Source organism: Hyla sarda, chromosome 10 (genome assembly GCF_029499605.1).
Source record: "Hyla sarda isolate aHylSar1 chromosome 10, aHylSar1.hap1, whole genome shotgun sequence".
Lineage (NCBI taxonomy): Eukaryota > Metazoa > Chordata > Amphibia > Anura > Hylidae > Hyla > Hyla sarda.
The window spans coordinates 24,477,797-24,495,042 of record NC_079198.1 but is presented as its reverse complement, the minus strand read 5'-3'; the positions used below and the strand labels follow the sequence as shown (position 1 = coordinate 24,495,042).

At 48.3% G+C, this 17,246-nt stretch overlaps 1 protein-coding gene across 2 annotated transcripts; it reads left to right on the top strand.

Moving 5' to 3' along the window:
• The first annotated feature begins 385 nt into the window (after nucleotides 1-385).
• Nucleotides 386-16,640, top strand: LOC130293602 (galactoside alpha-(1,2)-fucosyltransferase 2-like). 2 transcript variants are annotated; one of them, XM_056542469.1, is made up of 3 exons: nucleotides 386-425; nucleotides 6,189-6,280; nucleotides 15,235-16,640. In XM_056542469.1, exon 3 carries the CDS (start codon nucleotides 15,263-15,265, stop codon nucleotides 16,250-16,252), a length of 990 nt encoding a protein of 329 aa, XP_056398444.1. In that variant the 5' UTR covers nucleotides 386-425; nucleotides 6,189-6,280; nucleotides 15,235-15,262; the 3' UTR covers nucleotides 16,253-16,640. The 2 variants fall into 2 exon arrangements, with proteins under 2 accessions (XP_056398444.1, XP_056398443.1); XM_056542468.1 differs by having other exon boundaries at nucleotides 6,180-6,280.
• Nucleotides 16,641-17,246: the final 606 nt, after the last annotated feature.

The following is a 17,246-nucleotide window of genomic DNA, read 5'->3' as shown; positions in this document are numbered from 1 at the left end:
TTTACGTATTGGGTCTCACGTTTGCTGCACCTGCTACTATATTGCCTATGTACCATATGGGAATGCTACACTGAGGCCAAGCTGTGCCGGCTTTTCGTCCTCTGCTCACTGTGATTTAAAGTTCACATGATGTTTTGTAATTGCTACTTAAAAACAAGCATAAGTAACTTAATGCCAGTTAATAATCATCCCAGGACTCCATCTCATGACACAGACATGTCTCTCAGTTAAAACTTCAATTTCTAAAAAAAAACGCCCTCCTGATCTTGCCCAATCCCAATTTACTGCCGGTCTGTGTTCACGTTGGGGTTTGAGTCTCGCTGCTTCCTGTGTGACCCCTCCCTCTCATGGCTCTATTTGTTATCTCCATGAAGAGAAGGAACAAGAAAGATTAAATCGCTCGTGTGATCTGCAAAGACAGTAAGGTAAGACGTTATACTTTTATTTACTTCGAATAACAACTTCATAAAATACACGATGTACGACAGATCATGAGGGAAATATGGTGATCAGCCTCAACATGGCTGGAACTGTAGACAATGTTGTAGAACACTATTAGTCTGTAAACAAAGAAAATACCACTAAGGAAACCATATAATGAAAGAGTGGTGACACGGGGGTGCAAGGAATTCCTTTCACTTCGTGACGCCAGGGCACCGTTAGCTTATACACGGTCCGAGGTGGAGACCGCTTCTCCTGGACCAGACACGGCGGGGTAATAAATACACTGATGTCGGGTTAAGGATAACTGTCTTTTACTGAGCAGGTGCAGATGGTGAAACACACAGTACGGAGAAGAGTAGAAGGGATGCAGTGTAACCCTTGGGAGCTTTGTTGCCTTGCTGGGGCTTATGGTGCTTTTCACCCACTTGAATGATATAGACTTTAGGTTTGAGACTTGAAGATTTCCCACGCTGACTAGGGTTTTGACAAGGTCCACTTACAAACACGGCCAGGACTTGACTCACCACTGTACGGGGAACTCTTGCAGAATGGCGGGGCTGACTTGAGAAGACATTTTCTTTAGGCTTCCCTCAGTATTCACCACACATGTCTTTCACCTCCTTTCCACACTGTAGCTCAGACTTAGACTAACTGGGGCAACGCTCATCATTCTCCACCCTGCTCATCATTCTCCCCCCTGCTCATCATTCTCCCCCCCTGCTCATCATTTCCCCCCATCTCATCATTCCCCCCTGCTCATCATTCCCCCCCTGCTCATCATTTCCCCCCATCTCATCATTCCCCCCTGCTCATCATTCTCCCCCCTGCTCATCATTCTCCCCCCCTGCTCATCATTTCCCCCCATCTCATCATTCCCCCCTGCTCATCATTCCCCCCCTGCTCATCATTCTCCCCCCCTGCTCATCATTTCCCCCCATCTCATCATTCCCCCCTGCTCATCATTCCCCCCTGCTCATCATTACTCCCCCTGCTCATAATTCCCCCTCCTGCTCATCATCCCCCGCCTGCTCATCATTCTCCCCCTACTCATCATTCTCCCCCTACTCATCATTCTCCCCCTACTCATCATTCTCCCCCCCTGCTCATCATTCTCCACCCTGCTCATCATTCTCCCCCCTGCTCATCATTCTCCCCCCTACTCATCATCCCCCCCTACTCATCATTCCCCGCCTGCTCATCATTCTCCCCCCTACTCATCATTCTCCCCCCTACTCATCATTACCCCCCTGCTCATCATTACCCCCTGCTCATAATTACCCCCCCTGCTCATCATTACCCCCCCTGCTCATCATTACCCCCTGCTCATTATTACCCCCCCTGCTCATCATTACCCCCCCCTGCTCATCATTACCCCCTGCTCATTATTACCCCCCCTGCTCATCATTACCCCCCTGCTCATCATTCTCCCCTCTGCTCATCATTACCCCCCTGCTCATTATTACCCCCCCCTGCTCATCGTTACCCCCCTGCTCATCATTACCCCGTGCTCATTATTACCCCCCTGCTCATCATTACCCCCCCTGCTCATCATTCTCCCCCTGCTCATCATTCTCCCCCTGCTCATCATTCTCCCCCCTGCTCATCATTACCCCCCCTGCTCATCATTCCCCCCCCTGCTCATCATTACCCCCCCTGCTCATCATTACCCCCCCTGCTCATCATTCCCCTCCTGCTCATCATTCTCCCCCCCCTGCTCATCATTCTCCCCCCCGCTCCCCCCCACTCATCATTACCCCCCCTGCTCATCATTACCCCCCCTGCTCATCATTACCCCCCTGCTCATCATTCCCCCCCTGCTCATCATTCCCCCCTGCTCATCATTCTCCCCCCTGCTCATCATTCTCCCCCCTGCTCATCATTACCCCCCCTGCTCATCATTCCCCCCCTGCTCATCATTCCCCCCCTTGCTCATCATTCCCCCCCTTGCTCATCATTCCCCCCTTGCTCATCATTCCCCCCCTTGCTCATCATTCGCCCCCCCCCCCCTGCTCATCATTCTCCCCCCCTGCTCATCATTCTCCCCCCTGCTCATCATTCTCCCCCCTGCTCATCATTACCCCCCTGCTCATCATTCTCCCCCCTGCTCATCATTCCCCCCCTGCTCATCATTCCCCCTCCTGCTCATCATTCCCCCCCTGCTCATCATTCCCCCCCCTGCTCATCATTCCCCCCCCTGCTCATCATTCCCCCCCTGCTCATCATTCTCCCCCCTGCTCATCATTCTCCCCTCCTGCTCATCATTCTCCCCCCGCTCATCATTCTCCCCCCGCTCATCATTACCCCCCACTGCTCATCATTCTACCCCCATGCTAATTATTACCCCCCCTTGCTCATCATTACCCCCCCTGCTCATCATTCCCCCCTTTGCTCATCATTACCCCCCTGCTGATCATTCTCCCCCTGCTCATTATTACCCCCCTGCTCATCATTACCCCCCTGCTCATCATTACCCCCCCCCCCCGCTCACCATTACCCCCCCTGCTCATCATTACCCCCCTGCTCATCATTAACCCCCCCTGGTCATCATTAACCCCCCTGCTCATCATTAACCCCCCCTGCTCATCATTAACCCCCCCTGCTCATCATTACCCCCCCTGCTCATCATTACCCCCCCCGCTCATCATTAAGCCCCCCCGTTCATCATTAACCCCCCCTGCTCATCATTCACCCTCCCTGCTCATCATTACCCCCCCTGCTCATCATTACCCCCCCTGCTCATCATTAACCCCCCTGCTCATCATTAAGCCCCCCCCGCTCATCATTAAGCCCCCCCCGCTCATCATTAACACCCCCTGCTCATTATTAACCCCCCCTGCTCATCATTCCCCCCCCCCGCTCATCATTCCCCCCTACCAATCATTCCCCCCATCATTGCTCCCCCCTCCTCATCCTTTTTCTATTTTTCATATTTCCTTACCTGGCCGCGCTCGGCAGGCTCAGGTGATGTGTCGGGTCTCGTGGGCTGTGACGAGTGACGTCTCCTGCGGCTCCTCTGCTCGGCATCAGGGACGTCACTCGTCATTTTCTGCAGCGCTGGGGTGTAATGAAGAAAACTGTGCCCTGCAGGAAATGATGAGTGACGCCCCTGACGCTGTGCAGAGGAGCCGCAGGAGACGTCACTCGTCACAGCCCACATGACCCGACGCATCACCTGAGCCTGCCGAGCGCGGCCAGGTAAGGAAATATGAAATATAAAAAAAGCAGGAGGAGTCCGGAGCGGGCCCACAGGAGCCGCCGCTGGTCACTGTTTTAAAGTGGCCGTGGCCGGGCTATTGGGGGGCCCCGATCCGCTACTGAGCAGCCCACAGGGATGTCCCGAATGTGACGGGGCCCCCTGCGGGCACGGGGCCCGGAGCAGGTGCTCCATGAGCGCCAATGATGATCCGGCCTGGACCCAAGGACCTCCTAAGGTCCTCCAACATACCATAGAGGTTATTAGCATGGTCACATGACTGAAGGTCCTGCGATGCCAAACAAGGTAAGTACTATACATTACTATAAAATATATATAATTACCATATGTGGTAATGTTGGATCAGTGTTCGAAAACCTGTGGCTCACCAGTTTTTCCAAAACTACAACTCCCATCATGCCCAGACAGCCGTCAGCTGGAAAACCACAGTTCGCAGAACACTGTGTTAGTGCCCTGACAAATGGGGAGGGGGGAGGTTAAGACACTCATGGCTCTTATCTTTAATTCTCCTGTCAGGGCAGCTGAGTGATTTAGGAGTTGGCACCATTATGCTTTAACTAGAATACCCCCCTCAGTATATCAAAACATTATTATTGTCTGCCAGTGTTTCACTAACAGGTAATATACAACATTATGCTGATAAACATTACAGCTATGGAAGTTCTGGGACCTTTGTCAGGACCCTGGCTCCCATGGTAACCATCGGCATGCAGCGATCATGATTACTGTGTGCTGATGGTGACAGAGGATCAGGATAAACTGTATTAGCCATGGCCATTAACCTGAACAGAGCTCAAATAATACATAGTTACATAGTTTATAAGGTTGAAAAAAGACAAGAGTCAATCAAGTTCAACCTAAAACATTACTGTGATCCAAAGGAAGGCAAAAACCACCTTCCGGACTCCAAAATATTCCTTCCTGACTCCAATATGGCATCAACGTTCTATCCCCATAAATCTAGTATCTATAACCTGTAATATAATTTTCTAGAAAAACATCCAGGCCCCCCTTGAACTTGTTTATTGAGTCAAACATCACAACATCATGTGGCAGAGAGTTCCATAGTCTCACTGCTCTTACAGTAAAGAATCCCTATCTGTGATGATGGTGAAACCTTACACACACACATGTTTCATGTACTACGGCGCTTCGTCTGGCCGGGCCAGACGAAGCGCCGTAGTGCGTGAAACATGTTGCCTCCCGTGTGAATGCCCCCAGCCTCACCTGTTCTACCTTCAGCTCCCTGTTTATCTGTCTCATTGGATTTCAAGTGTTTTTCTACTACTAATATAGACCAAAGCCTTCTATAATGCCAGCGGTGAGTGCGTTATCCTTCCATTTTCTTGTTTGATATGAAAATTAACACGATACCCATGGTTACACACTTTTCTATTATTGTACCGCTAAAAAAAAAAACGTAAAATTTTTTGACAAAGTATGTATAAAATGTACCTATATTGCACCATTATTATTATTAAAATATTTTACACTATTATATTACAATACATGAGCAATTATGCCAATCGCTCATATATTTTAATATGCTTGTATTGCTCTGAGTATGGAGTGGCAGGTGTCCTATTTCTCTTTGTGTCATCTTTGCATCATGTGTCATTAAAGGGGTACTCCGCCCCTAGACATCTTATCCCCTAAGATGTCTGATAAGATGTCTCATCACGGGGGTCCTGCCGCTTGGGACCCCTGCAATCTCGGCTGCGGCACCCCAGACACCCGGTGCACGGATGACTGGCGATGCAGGGTGGAGGCTCATGACATCACGGTTAGACCCGGCTCGTGATGTCACGGCCATGCCACCTCAATGCAACTCTATGGGAGGGGGGTGTGAGGGCCGTCACCCCCCCCTCCCATAGACTTGCATTGAGGAGGAGTGGCCGTGACGTCATGAGCGGGGTGTGGCCGTGACGTCATGAGCGGGGTGCGGCCATGACATCACGTGCCTCCGGTGCTGCACCCGAAGCTCTAAATGAACACCGGGTGCAGCAGGGAAATCGTGGGGGTCCCCAGCGGCGGGGATAAGATATCTAGGGGCGGAGTATCCCTTTAAGGTTTTTTTTCTGAATTTGAGGTGGCCCATATATCATAACCTATTGTTTTCATGTTTTTGGGGGCCTTGAGGATTGGGAGGCATTTACCCCGGAGTAAGGCGGTTGTAGGCAACTTGGCTTTTAACCATGTCATGTTATGAAAGTGCAGCTTCTGGCTGTTTATAGCTGCACAGGAGGTTTTTGGGCCTGCGTATGGGTGGGAGTTATAATTTGTTAACCAACTAGTCTAACGTGGCAGTCATGTAATTCCAGTTTAGGGTAGATCTTTAAAAATGTTTCGATGAACTGGGTCTGAATGTAAAATATTTTTCCCCTTCATTTTGCATTGTGGCAGCAACCAAGAGGTTTGCCCTTTGTTGTTATTGAAAATCTTAGGAAATAGGATTGTAATTGTTTTAAAAGGTGTATCTGTCCTTCTTATCAACTTTCTAAAGTTTGTTTGTCTTTTTCAGGTGCCTCAGTCTGGATCTTTGGGCGTTCCTTTGTCCGCTGGGCAGAGCAAAGACCTACCAGCCGAAGTTATAACGCAAATTTGTCAATGAATCTGGAGCTGGTAAGAATATTTTGGATGGTGAAGATGGGTTGGGTTGGCCAGATGTGATTATCATTCACTTGGGTGGGAATAATATTGGGAAATAGGGGACTATGGATTTGTTGTTGTTGATGAAGAAGAGTTTGCAGCAGATCCATCATTTGTTTCGGGGATGATTAAAATTTACTTGAAATTTTTCCCTGGTTGTTGTAGTTGCGTTCAGTGGATCTGCACTTTTGTGATAAACAAAACCTTTTTTATTTATTTATTTATTTTTTTTTTTTTTATATATTTCTCATTATTCCAGTATTATCTTATATAAACATTATCTTTGCCAAATAACATTTTTCCAAATATCATGCATATTAACCGATACTCATTTAACATATGAGTTTGCAAATTTAAACCTTCTTAACCTTAAGGTCTTAATTTTTATTGCAATTTTTTCCTCCTCCCACCCAGATGTGCCTGATAAACAACAAAAAATAATTGAGAGGATTTATACTGTCGCTTCTACTCATATTCCTTATGTGTTTGAACTTTCCCAACTAGGATGACCATATCTCTTGATACCTTGTATATTTATTCCTTTGTGTTTCCCAAAATGTCAGTAAATGTCTTTAATAATAGTTTTTTAGATGGTGGAGAACTGTTTTTTTCAATACTTTGCTAGTTTTCTAGTGGTATACAGCCTTGAATAAGGGGGTCACATGAATAAGGGGGTCACATGAATAAGGGGGTCACATGAATAATGGGGTCCACCCCTGAAAAGTTGTGCTATGACTGGGGAAGCTACAGTAAATGTCTAACTTCATGCTGCTACATTGCTGCTATATCTATGTCCTGTGAGACGATTTCATGTGAAAAACAAAACTAAAGTGAATAAAAACATGAAGAATACTTCTACATAAACCGTGAGTTATGTATTGAATGTGAACTCACCTTTGCGGTAAAGCTTAGTTGGCATTCAGCCTTGTTTAATTGCCCTATACACATGTGTTACCTATTGTGCATAGTGGAGTTTGGTGGAGCCCCGAGAGTACGGGCAAAGATCCATATCTGAAAACCATAGGAACTCAATTGTATTTGTATCTAGTGGACTTGTGATGATGGTGAAATCTTCTATTCTCTAGATGTAGAGGATGCCCCCTTGTCATGGTTACCCGCCTAGGTATAAAAAGATCACTAGAAAGATCTCTTTACTGTCCATTCATATATTTGTACATTGGGATCAGATCGCCCCCAAAATGTCTTTTCTCCAAACTAAATAACCCCAAGCCTGATAACCTGTCTTGGTCCTGTAATCCTCCCATACAATTATTATCTTTGTCGCCCTCCTTTGTGTCCTCTCCAGTTTTGCCATGTCCTTCCTATATACAGGTTCCCAGAATTGGACCCAATACTCCATATGTGGTCTGACTTGTGATTTATACAGCGGCAAAACTATGTCCCTGTCACAAGCTTCTCTTGATACATCCCATGACTTTATCAGCCTTGGCAGCCGCTGCCTGGCACTGATCACTAGAGTTAAGCTTATTGTCGACCAGTACCCCAAGTCATTTTTTGGTAAAAGTTTTACCCAGCATTTTATTATTCAGCACATAATTGTACATTTGGGGGGATTTCTCAAGAGTTGTGTAGGTGAAAGTTTTTTTTTTACTCCTTTAGTTTGTGAAGAGGAAAGTGTATGTGCAACAAATGTGCATCAAATGTATTAAATGTTGCAGTGCATGTGATAAACAGGATGCTAGTAAACATTTTTTACTTCAGTACCTGTTACATTATGCGCTCCGGCCGCACACGCTGGCCATGAGGGCATGGTCCCGTTACCTGCTGCTGTTTGTGGGGCTGGGATTCGCATCGCGGGACATGCCCGCATGCGAACCCCAATCCGTCACTCACCTGGTGCTTCTCCTGCCCCCGCCTCTGCCTCTCTGCTCCGGCAAGCGTGTCCCCGTCTCCAAGGGCGCGCATGAGCCGAAGCTTTAAGGTTTGAAGGGCCAGTGCACCCATTAGTGTAGTACACCTTGTTACGCCAAGCGCTCCGGGTCCCCGCTCCTCCCCGGAGCGCTCACGGCGTCTCTCTCCCTGCAGCGCCCCGGTCAGTCCCGCTGACCGGGAGCGCTGCACTGACATGGCCGTCGGGGATGCGATTCGCACAGCGGGACGCGCCCGCTCGCGAATCGCATCCCAAGTCACTTACCCGTCCCGGTCCCCTGCTGTCATGTGCTGGCACGCGCGGCTCCGCTCTCTAGGGCGCGCGCGCGCCAGCTCTCTGAGACTTAAAGGGCCAGTGCACCAATGATTGTTGCCTGGCCCAATTAGCTTAATTGGCTTCCACCTGCTCCCTGGCTATATCTCATCACTTCCCCTGCACTCCCTTGTCGGATCTTGTTGCCTTGTGCCAGTGAAAGCGTTTAGTGTTGTCCAAAGCCTGTGTTACCTGAACTCCTGCTATCTTGACTACGAACCTTGCCGCCTGCCCCGACCTTCTGCTACGTCTGACCTTGCCTCTGCCTAGTCCTTCTGTCCCATGCCTTCTCAGCAGTCAGCGAGGTTGAGCCGTTGCTAGTGGATACGACCTGGTTGCTACTGCCGCAGCAAGACCATCCCGCTTTGCGGCGGGCTCTGGTGAACACCAGTAGCCTCTTAGAACCGGTCCACCAACACGGTCCACGCCAATCCCTCTCTGGCACAGAGGATCCACCTCCAGCCAGCCGAATCGTGACAGTAGATCCGGCCATGGATCCCGCTGAGGTGCCGCTGCCAAGTCTCGCTGACCTTCCCACGGTGGTCGCTCAGCAATCGCAGCAGATTGCCCAACAAGGACAGCAGCTGTCGCAGTTGACCGCCATGTTACAGCAACTTCTGCCTCTGCTACAGCAGCAACCATCTCCTCCGCCAGCTCCTGCACCTCCTCCACAGCGAGTGGCCGCTCCTAGCCTCCGCTTGTCCCTGCCGGACAAATTTGATGGGGACTCTAGTCTTTGCCGTGGATTTTTGCCTCAATGTTCCCTGCATATGGAGATGTTGTCGGACTTGTTTCCTACAGAACGGTCTAAGGTGGCGTTCGTAGTGAGCCTTCTTTCAGGAAAGGCCTTGTCTTGGGCCACACCATTCTGGGACCGCAATGATCCTGCCACAGCCACAGTCCAGTCCTTCTTCGCTGAAGTCCGTAGTGTCTTCGAGGAACCAGCCCGAGCTTCTTCTGCCGAGACTGCCCTGCTGAACCTGGTCCAGGGTAATTCTTCAGTGGGCGAGTACGCCATCCAATTTCGTACTCTTGCTTCCGAATTATCATGGAATAACGAGGCTCTCTGCGCGACCTTTAAAAAAGGCCTATCCAGTAGCATCAAGGATGTGCTGGCCGCACGAGAGATTCCTGCCAACCTGCAAGAACTTATCCATTTGGCCACACGCATTGACATGCGTTTTTCTGAGAGACATCAGGAGCTCCGCCAGGAAAAAGACTTAGATCTCTGGGCACCTCTCCCACAGTATCCTTTGCAATCTACGCCTGGGCCTCCCGCCGAGGAGGCCATGCAAGTGGATCGGTCTCGCTTGACCCAGGAAGAGAGGAATCGCCGTAGGGAAGAAAATCTTTGTCTGTATTGTGCCAGTACCGAGCATTTCTTGGTGGATTGCCCTATTCGTCCTCCACGTCTGGGAAACGCACGCACGCACCCAGCTCACGTGGGTGTGGCGTCTCTTGGTTCAAAGTCTGCTTCTCCACGTCTCACGGTGCCCGTGCGGATTTCTCCTTCAGCCAACTCCTCCCTCTCAGCCGTGGCCTGTTTGGACTCTGGTGCCTCTGGGAATTTCATTTTAGATTCTTTGGTGAATAAATTCTGCATCCCGGTGACCCGTCTCGTCAAGCCGCTCTACATTTCCGCGGTCAACGGAGTTAGACTGGATTGCACCGTGCGTTACCGCACAAAACCCCTCTTAATGTGCATTGGACCCCACCACGAAAGGATTGAATTTTTCGTCCTTCCCAACTGCACCTCTGAGGTCCTCCTCGGTCTGCCATGGCTCCAGCTTCATTCCCCCACCCTTGACTGGACCACCGGGGAGATCAAGAACTGGGACTCTGCTTGCCACAAGAAATGCCTCTCCCCCCCTCCCAGTCCCGTCAGGCAAGCCTCAGTGCCTCCTCATGGCCCCCGTCCTGGTGTCACCCTGCCCCGTGCCAAGCTTCACCCTCTGCCCTCCCTCCCCATTCCCACTCCTGCTGTACGGCCTGCCTTTGAGGAAACCCTTCAATAACTCCCGGTGTCCTCATCCCATGGGAAGCAGTTACCGGACAAAGAAAGGGGGAGACCTAAGGGGGGGGGGGTACTGTTACGCCGAGCGCTCCGGGTCCCCGCTCCTCCCCGGAGCGCTCACGGCGTCTCTCTCCCTGCAGCGCCCCGGTCAGTCCCTCTGACCGGGAGCGCTGCACTGACATGGCCGTCGGGGATGCGATTCGCACAGCGGGACGCGCCCGCTCGCGAATCGCATCCCAAGTCACTTACCCGTCCCGGTCCCCTGCTGTCATGTGCTGGCGTGCGCGGCTCCGCTCTCTAGGGCGCGCGCGCGCCAGCTCTCTGAGACTTAAAGGGCCAGTGCACCAATGATTGGTGCCTGGCCCAATTAGCTTAATTGGCTTCCACCTGCTCCCTGGCTATATCTCATCACTTCCCCTGCACTCCCTTGCCGGATCTTGTTGCCTTGTGCCAGTGAAAGCGTTTAGTGTTGTCCAAAGCCTGTGTTACCTGAACTCCTGCTATCCATCTTGACTACGAACCTTGCCGCCTGCCCCGACCTTCTGCTACGTCTGACCTTGCCTCTGCCTAGTCCTTCTGTCCCACGCCTTCTCAGCAGTCAGCGAGGTTGAGCCGTTGCTAGTGGATACGACCTGGTTGCTACTGCCGCAGCAAGACCATCCCGCTTTGCGGCGGGCTCTGGTGAACACCAGTAGCCTCTTAGAACCGGTCCACCAACACGGTCCACGCCAATCCCTCTCTGGCACAGAGGATCCACCTCCAGCCAGCCGAATCGTGACACACCTGTGGCTCATTGATAATTCCTTCTCCTCCCACACTTCCCTGCCAGATCTTTGTTGCCTTGTGCATGAGAGAAAGCATTCCTGAGAGTTGCCTTGACATGTATCTGATCCTTTGCTCTGTGACCTGACCTTGCTCCTCTGCCGCCTGCCTACTGACCTCCTGCTACATCCTCACTACGCTTCTGTGCCGCCTGCCCTAACCTTCTGCTGTCCTGACTACGAGCTGCCTTATCCTTCCTGTGCCTCACATCTCCTCAGCCGCTTGTGTGGTCGAGCCGTGCCAGGGGTAGCGACCTGGGTGCCACCTGCCGCAGCAAGTCCATCCTGATTTGCGGCGGGCTCTGGTGAAAACCAGCGGCACCTTAGACTCCGCTCCCTGGTATGGTCTGAGTCATCTGCCTCACAGGTCCAGCGGATCCACATCCACCGGTGTTCCTGTCTTCTGAAACGTGAGTGTTACAGTACTCAACTTTGTATGATGCCTCCTTTGTGATTTTCCTGCAACTTTTCAACCTGTGTGCAACCTTTTACAAATACAGCCAATTTTGTAAGCCAAGTCAGAGCTGACAAATTGTGCAACAATCGCACATAATAAATCCATGACAACTGCAAAAACATAACCAGACTGCAGCACAGCTACACAATTTTTAAAACAAAAGTCGCAATGAAGCAGCATTTGTTTAGATCCAGGATATGGTACAACAAGATTACATCTCCCGCAACAATATGCACCACATATGTTTATCTTTATTTTTTATTTACACTGCTTTTTTTATGGGAAAAGGGGGGTGATTCAAACTTTTATTAGGGAAGGGGTTAGATGATCTTTATTCACTTTTTTTCCCCACAATTTTTTTTTTTTGCAGTGTTATAGCCCCCTCTAGTGGCTATAAAACTGCATGCCCTGATCTCTTACATTGTTCAATGGTTTCTCATAGGAAACCATTGATCGATGATTCTGCCGCTTGACTGCTCATACCTGGATCTCAGGCACTGAGCAGTCATACGGCGATCGGGCACCAGGTGGCAAGGTAGGAGACCAGTGCCGCGAGCTATTAGCCACGGGTCCCGGCCGTTGTTAGAGGCCAGGCCCGACCCGCTATGAAACGCAGTGGCCCCGTGTCATAGAACGGGAGCGGACTCAGGATGTACAGGTACGCCCTGACTCCTTAAGGGGTTAAGAAGACTTAAAGGTAGGCAGGCGATGTAATAGAGCACGAGGAAATGCTAGCAGAATGCTTGGGTGTATGGGGAGAGTTATTAGCAGTAGATAGAGGGAAGTGCTCATGGGTGTATAGGGAGATTTATTAGCAGTGGAAAGAGAGAAGTGCTCATGAGAGTATAGGGAGAGGTATTAGCAGTAGAAAGAGAGAAGTGCTCATGGGTGTATAGGGAGAGGTATTAGCAGTAGAACGAGAGAAGTGCTCATGGGTGTATAGGGAGAGGTATTAGCATTAGAAAGAGGGAAGTGCTCATGGGTGTATAGGGAGAGGTATTAGCAATAGAAAGAGGAAAGTGCTCATGGGTGTATAGGGAGAGGTATTAGCAGTAGAGAGGTAAGTGCTCATGGGTGTATAGGGAGAGGTATTAGCAGTAGAAAGAGGGAAGTGCTCATGGTGTATAGGGAGAGGTATTAGCTGTAGAAAGGGAAGTGCTCATGGATGTATAGGAGAGGTATAATCAGTAGGGTGGGAAGCGCTCATGCCACTGTACAGAGCACTGGTGAGACCTCACTTGGAGTATTGTGCGCAGTACTGGAGACCGTATCTCCAGTAGGATATAGATACTTTAGAGAGAGTGCAGAGAAGATACTAAACTAGTACATGGATTGCAGGATAAAACTTACCAGAAAAGGTTCAAGAACCTTAACATGTATAGAAGAAAGAAGAGACAGAGGGGATAAGATAGAGACTTTTAAATACATAAAGGAAATCAATACAGTAAAGGAGGAGAATATATTTAAGAGAAGAAAAACTACCACAAGAGGACATAGTTTTAAATTAGATGGGAAAGGTTTCTGCAGTAATATCAGGAACTATTACTTTACTGAGAGAGTAGTGGATGCAGGGAATAGCCTTCATGTAAAAGTGGTAGCTGCAAATATAGGGAAGGAGTTTACGCATGCATGGGATAGGTATAAGGCTATTCTTCATATAAGATATGGCCAGGGACTATTGATAGTGTTCAGAGTGCTGGGCAGATTGGATGGGCCAGCTGCTGCCATGCTGTTATATGTGCCTTATTCTGCCACACAGACCTTAATTCCCATAGTAGTATTGAAGCCTCACATCGTATTAGTGGCCAATCCCTAAGGCAGCAGATATGCATATAAGTTAGTACTAAAGGGGTACTCCGGTGAAAAACTTTTTTTTTTTTTTTTTTTTAAATCAACTGGTGCTAGAAAGTTAAACAGATTTGTAAATTACTTTTATTAAAAAATCTTAATTCTTCCTGTACTTATTAGCTGCTGAATACTACAGCGGAAATTCTTTTCTTTTTGAAACACAGAGCTGTCTACTGACATCATGACCACAGTGCTCTCTGCTGACATCTCTGTCCATTTTATGAACTGTCCAGAACAGCATATGTTTGCTATGGGGATTTCCTTTTACCCTGGACAGTTCCTAAAAATGGACAGAGATGTCAGCAGAGAGCACTGTGCTCATGATGTCAGCAGAGAGCTCTGTGTTTCAAACGGAAAAGAATTTCCACTGTAGTATTCAGCAGCTAATAAGTACAGGAAGGATTAAGATTTTTTTAATAGAAGTAATTTACAAATCTGTTTAACTTTCTGGCACCAGTTGATTTAAAAAAAAAAAAAAGTTTTTCACCGGAGTACCCCTTTAATTGGCTGGGTCTCCTCACCTAGCAGAATGTCTAGGCCGGGCCCTGCTGGGAGTTGTAGTTTTGCAACATCTGGAGGTCCGCAGATTGAAGACCACTGCATAGGAGATAATACTCACGTGTCCCCATCGCTCCGGACCCGTCACCGCTGCCCTGGATGTCGCTCCATCGCTGTCGCCGTGTCCCCGTCGCTCCGGAACGTCTCTGCTGCCTGCTGGGTATCCTCGCTCTCCGTCGCCGTCATCACGTTGTTACGCACGCCGACGCACGTACGCGACGACATGATGACGAGGAAGGAGAGCGCCGGCCATACAGGGGATCCCTGAATGGAGAAGACACCAAGGAGGCAGGTAAGGTCCCCCCCGGTGTCCTGTAAGCACTAACCTGGCTATTCAGTCGGGCTGTTCGGGACCGCCGCGGTGAAATCGCGGCGGTCCCGAACAGCCGGACTGAACAGCTGGGTTAGTGTCACTTTCCCTTCAGACGCGGCGGTCAGCTTTGATCGCCGCGTCTGAAGGGTTAATACAGGGCATCACCGCGATCGGTGATGTCCTGTATTAGCCGCGGGTCCCGGCCGTTGATGGCCACAGGGACCGCCGCGATAGGGGTGTATTCGCCGTATAAGACGCACTGACTTTTTCCCCCCAGTTTTGGGGAAGAAAAAGTGCGTCTTATACGCCGAAAAATACGGTAAATTGCTGTCCTCCTTTGTAAATGCTGCAGATGTCTGGCCAGTGTCTCCCATTCTGACATGGTTTAGCTGTCACTTCTGAGTTCAGTGATGCCTGAAGTGAGCAGGGCAGGGAGATAACTCCACCCCTCCCTGTCAGCAAACTTGTCCATATTTGCTGCTGTTAGGATAGATGAGACCAAAAGACCAGGGTCTGATGGCAAAGTTAAGAAGAAAGAGCCCCTAGTGGCCATTTGTATGAACAAGTTATTTTTTTTATTTTAATAAAATATATTAAGAAAATGCTTATTTTTAAGGCAGCATGAATTAAAAAAAGTTTTTTTCTAACAACAGTAACACTTTAAGAATATGAGTATTTTTGTTCTCTCCTCACTTATTCTGCTTTGTTTCTAGGATATCAGTGCCTGCCAAGTAACCCACCATGAAAGGCAATTTGTCAAGAAAACGTGCCATTTTGGGGATGCTCATCATTGCGTTGATTTTGTACTTATTTTACTCTTATGTTAACAGAGGACATGTGATGAACTCTCCATTAGGCTCAGTAATATGGACTGCACATCCCAGTGCACGTTTAGGAAACAAGATGGGAGAAAATGCAGTGCTATACGCCCTAGCCAAGCTGAATGGTCATCAAGCATACGTTTTACCTCAAATGCAGAATGAGCTTGGAAAGATTTTTAAAATATCATTGCCTGTTCTCCCCCAAAAAGTTGCAAATTCGATCAAATGGAGGGAATATAAACTACAGGATTGGATGGCCCCAGAATATTTAAACATCTCTGGACAATACGTGAAACTTTTTGGTACTCCATGTTCATGGACCTTTTATCATCACATAAGAGATGAGATTCTACGAGAATTCACTTTCCATGATAGAATCATAGATGATGCCAATTCCCACTTGGAAAAATGTAAAGGGTCCAAGGTTAATGTGACTTTTGTTGGGGTTCATGTTCGCAGAGGAGATTATGTTGATGTCATGTCTAAGATAAGGAAGGGAGTAGTAGCTGACAGAAATTACTTGCAACAAGCCATGGACTATTTCAGACACAAGTATTCTAACCCTCTCTTTGTGGTGACCAGCAATGGTATGGATTGGTGTAAGGAAAACATTAATCATACACTAGGGGATGTCTACTTTGCTGGAGATGGCCAAGAAGGGTCTCCTGCTCGTGATTTTGCTTTACTGGCGCATTGTAACCACACCATCATGACTATTGGAACATTTGGATATTGGGCTGCATACTTGGCCAGAGGGGAAACAATTTACCTTACAAACTTCACGTTACCAGATTCTCCATATCTTAATATTTTCAAGTACGAAGCTGCTTTTCTCCCAGAATGGATTGGTATTGCTGCAGATCTTTCTCTACTTTTGAAAAACAAGGAAGATCATCGTAAAATGTCTTAACATTTTTACCCAAAGTAGTAGGAGCCACGGACAATTTTAGTCTACACTGTTATGTCTCTTAACAGATCTTGTTTAGTGACTATGGTTACACGGACTGCACTTTTTGTTTATATATATTTCTGTCTATAAATTGGACATTTTTATTGAGTTACAGAAATCATAATCGGGGACATTTATCATCGTTGCTTAGGTAAGGTTGCTTTTTTTTTTTTGCTTTGGTTTTGCTTATGTGTGACAACCTTATCTTACTATCACAGGGGGTTGATAAATTTGGCTTACATAAGCAAAATCCAATAAATCACTTTTGAATAAAATATATAAAAAACATGAAAGGGCAAAACTGGAGACGGATAATGAAACTAACCCTGAAATGTTCTTTAAAGAGGTTCTCCCTTGTTTATACTGTTTTTTGTTATTATGTTTGTGTGTTATGTGTGTATAAGTATGTGTTTTTTTATGTGTGTTGTGATTATGTATATATGTATTTTCTTACCTTTTGTGAAGATCCGGAAGCTGGCCCCTTTTTCTTCCAGCGGCTTGCTGTGTAACCTCGGCCTCCGCCATGTTGTGTTCGGTAAGTGGGATGTAGGGGGGTGTGTTTCTGATGTCTAATTGACAAACTGTCTGCGCTTGCGTGAAGCTACGCTATTAGCGTAGACCTAACGTACGCTACGCTGTTAGCGTAGCACTTGCGTACTCGCGCATGCGCAGACAGTTTGTCAATTAGGCAAAAAAAAACTTTATTGGTAAAAAAAAAACTACCTGCGTATGCGCCAGAAGAGGCCGCAGATTCGTCGCTGAGCCACGGAAGAAACAGGAAGAAAAGATTCGCCTCGGACGTCAGAAGATAGGAAGGACAGAACAGAAGCAAGAACACACCCCCCGACATCCCACTTACCGAACACAACATGGCGGAGGCCGAGGTTACACAGCAAGCCGCTGGAAGAAAAAGGGGCCAGCTTCCGGATCTTCACAAAAGGTAAGAAAATACATA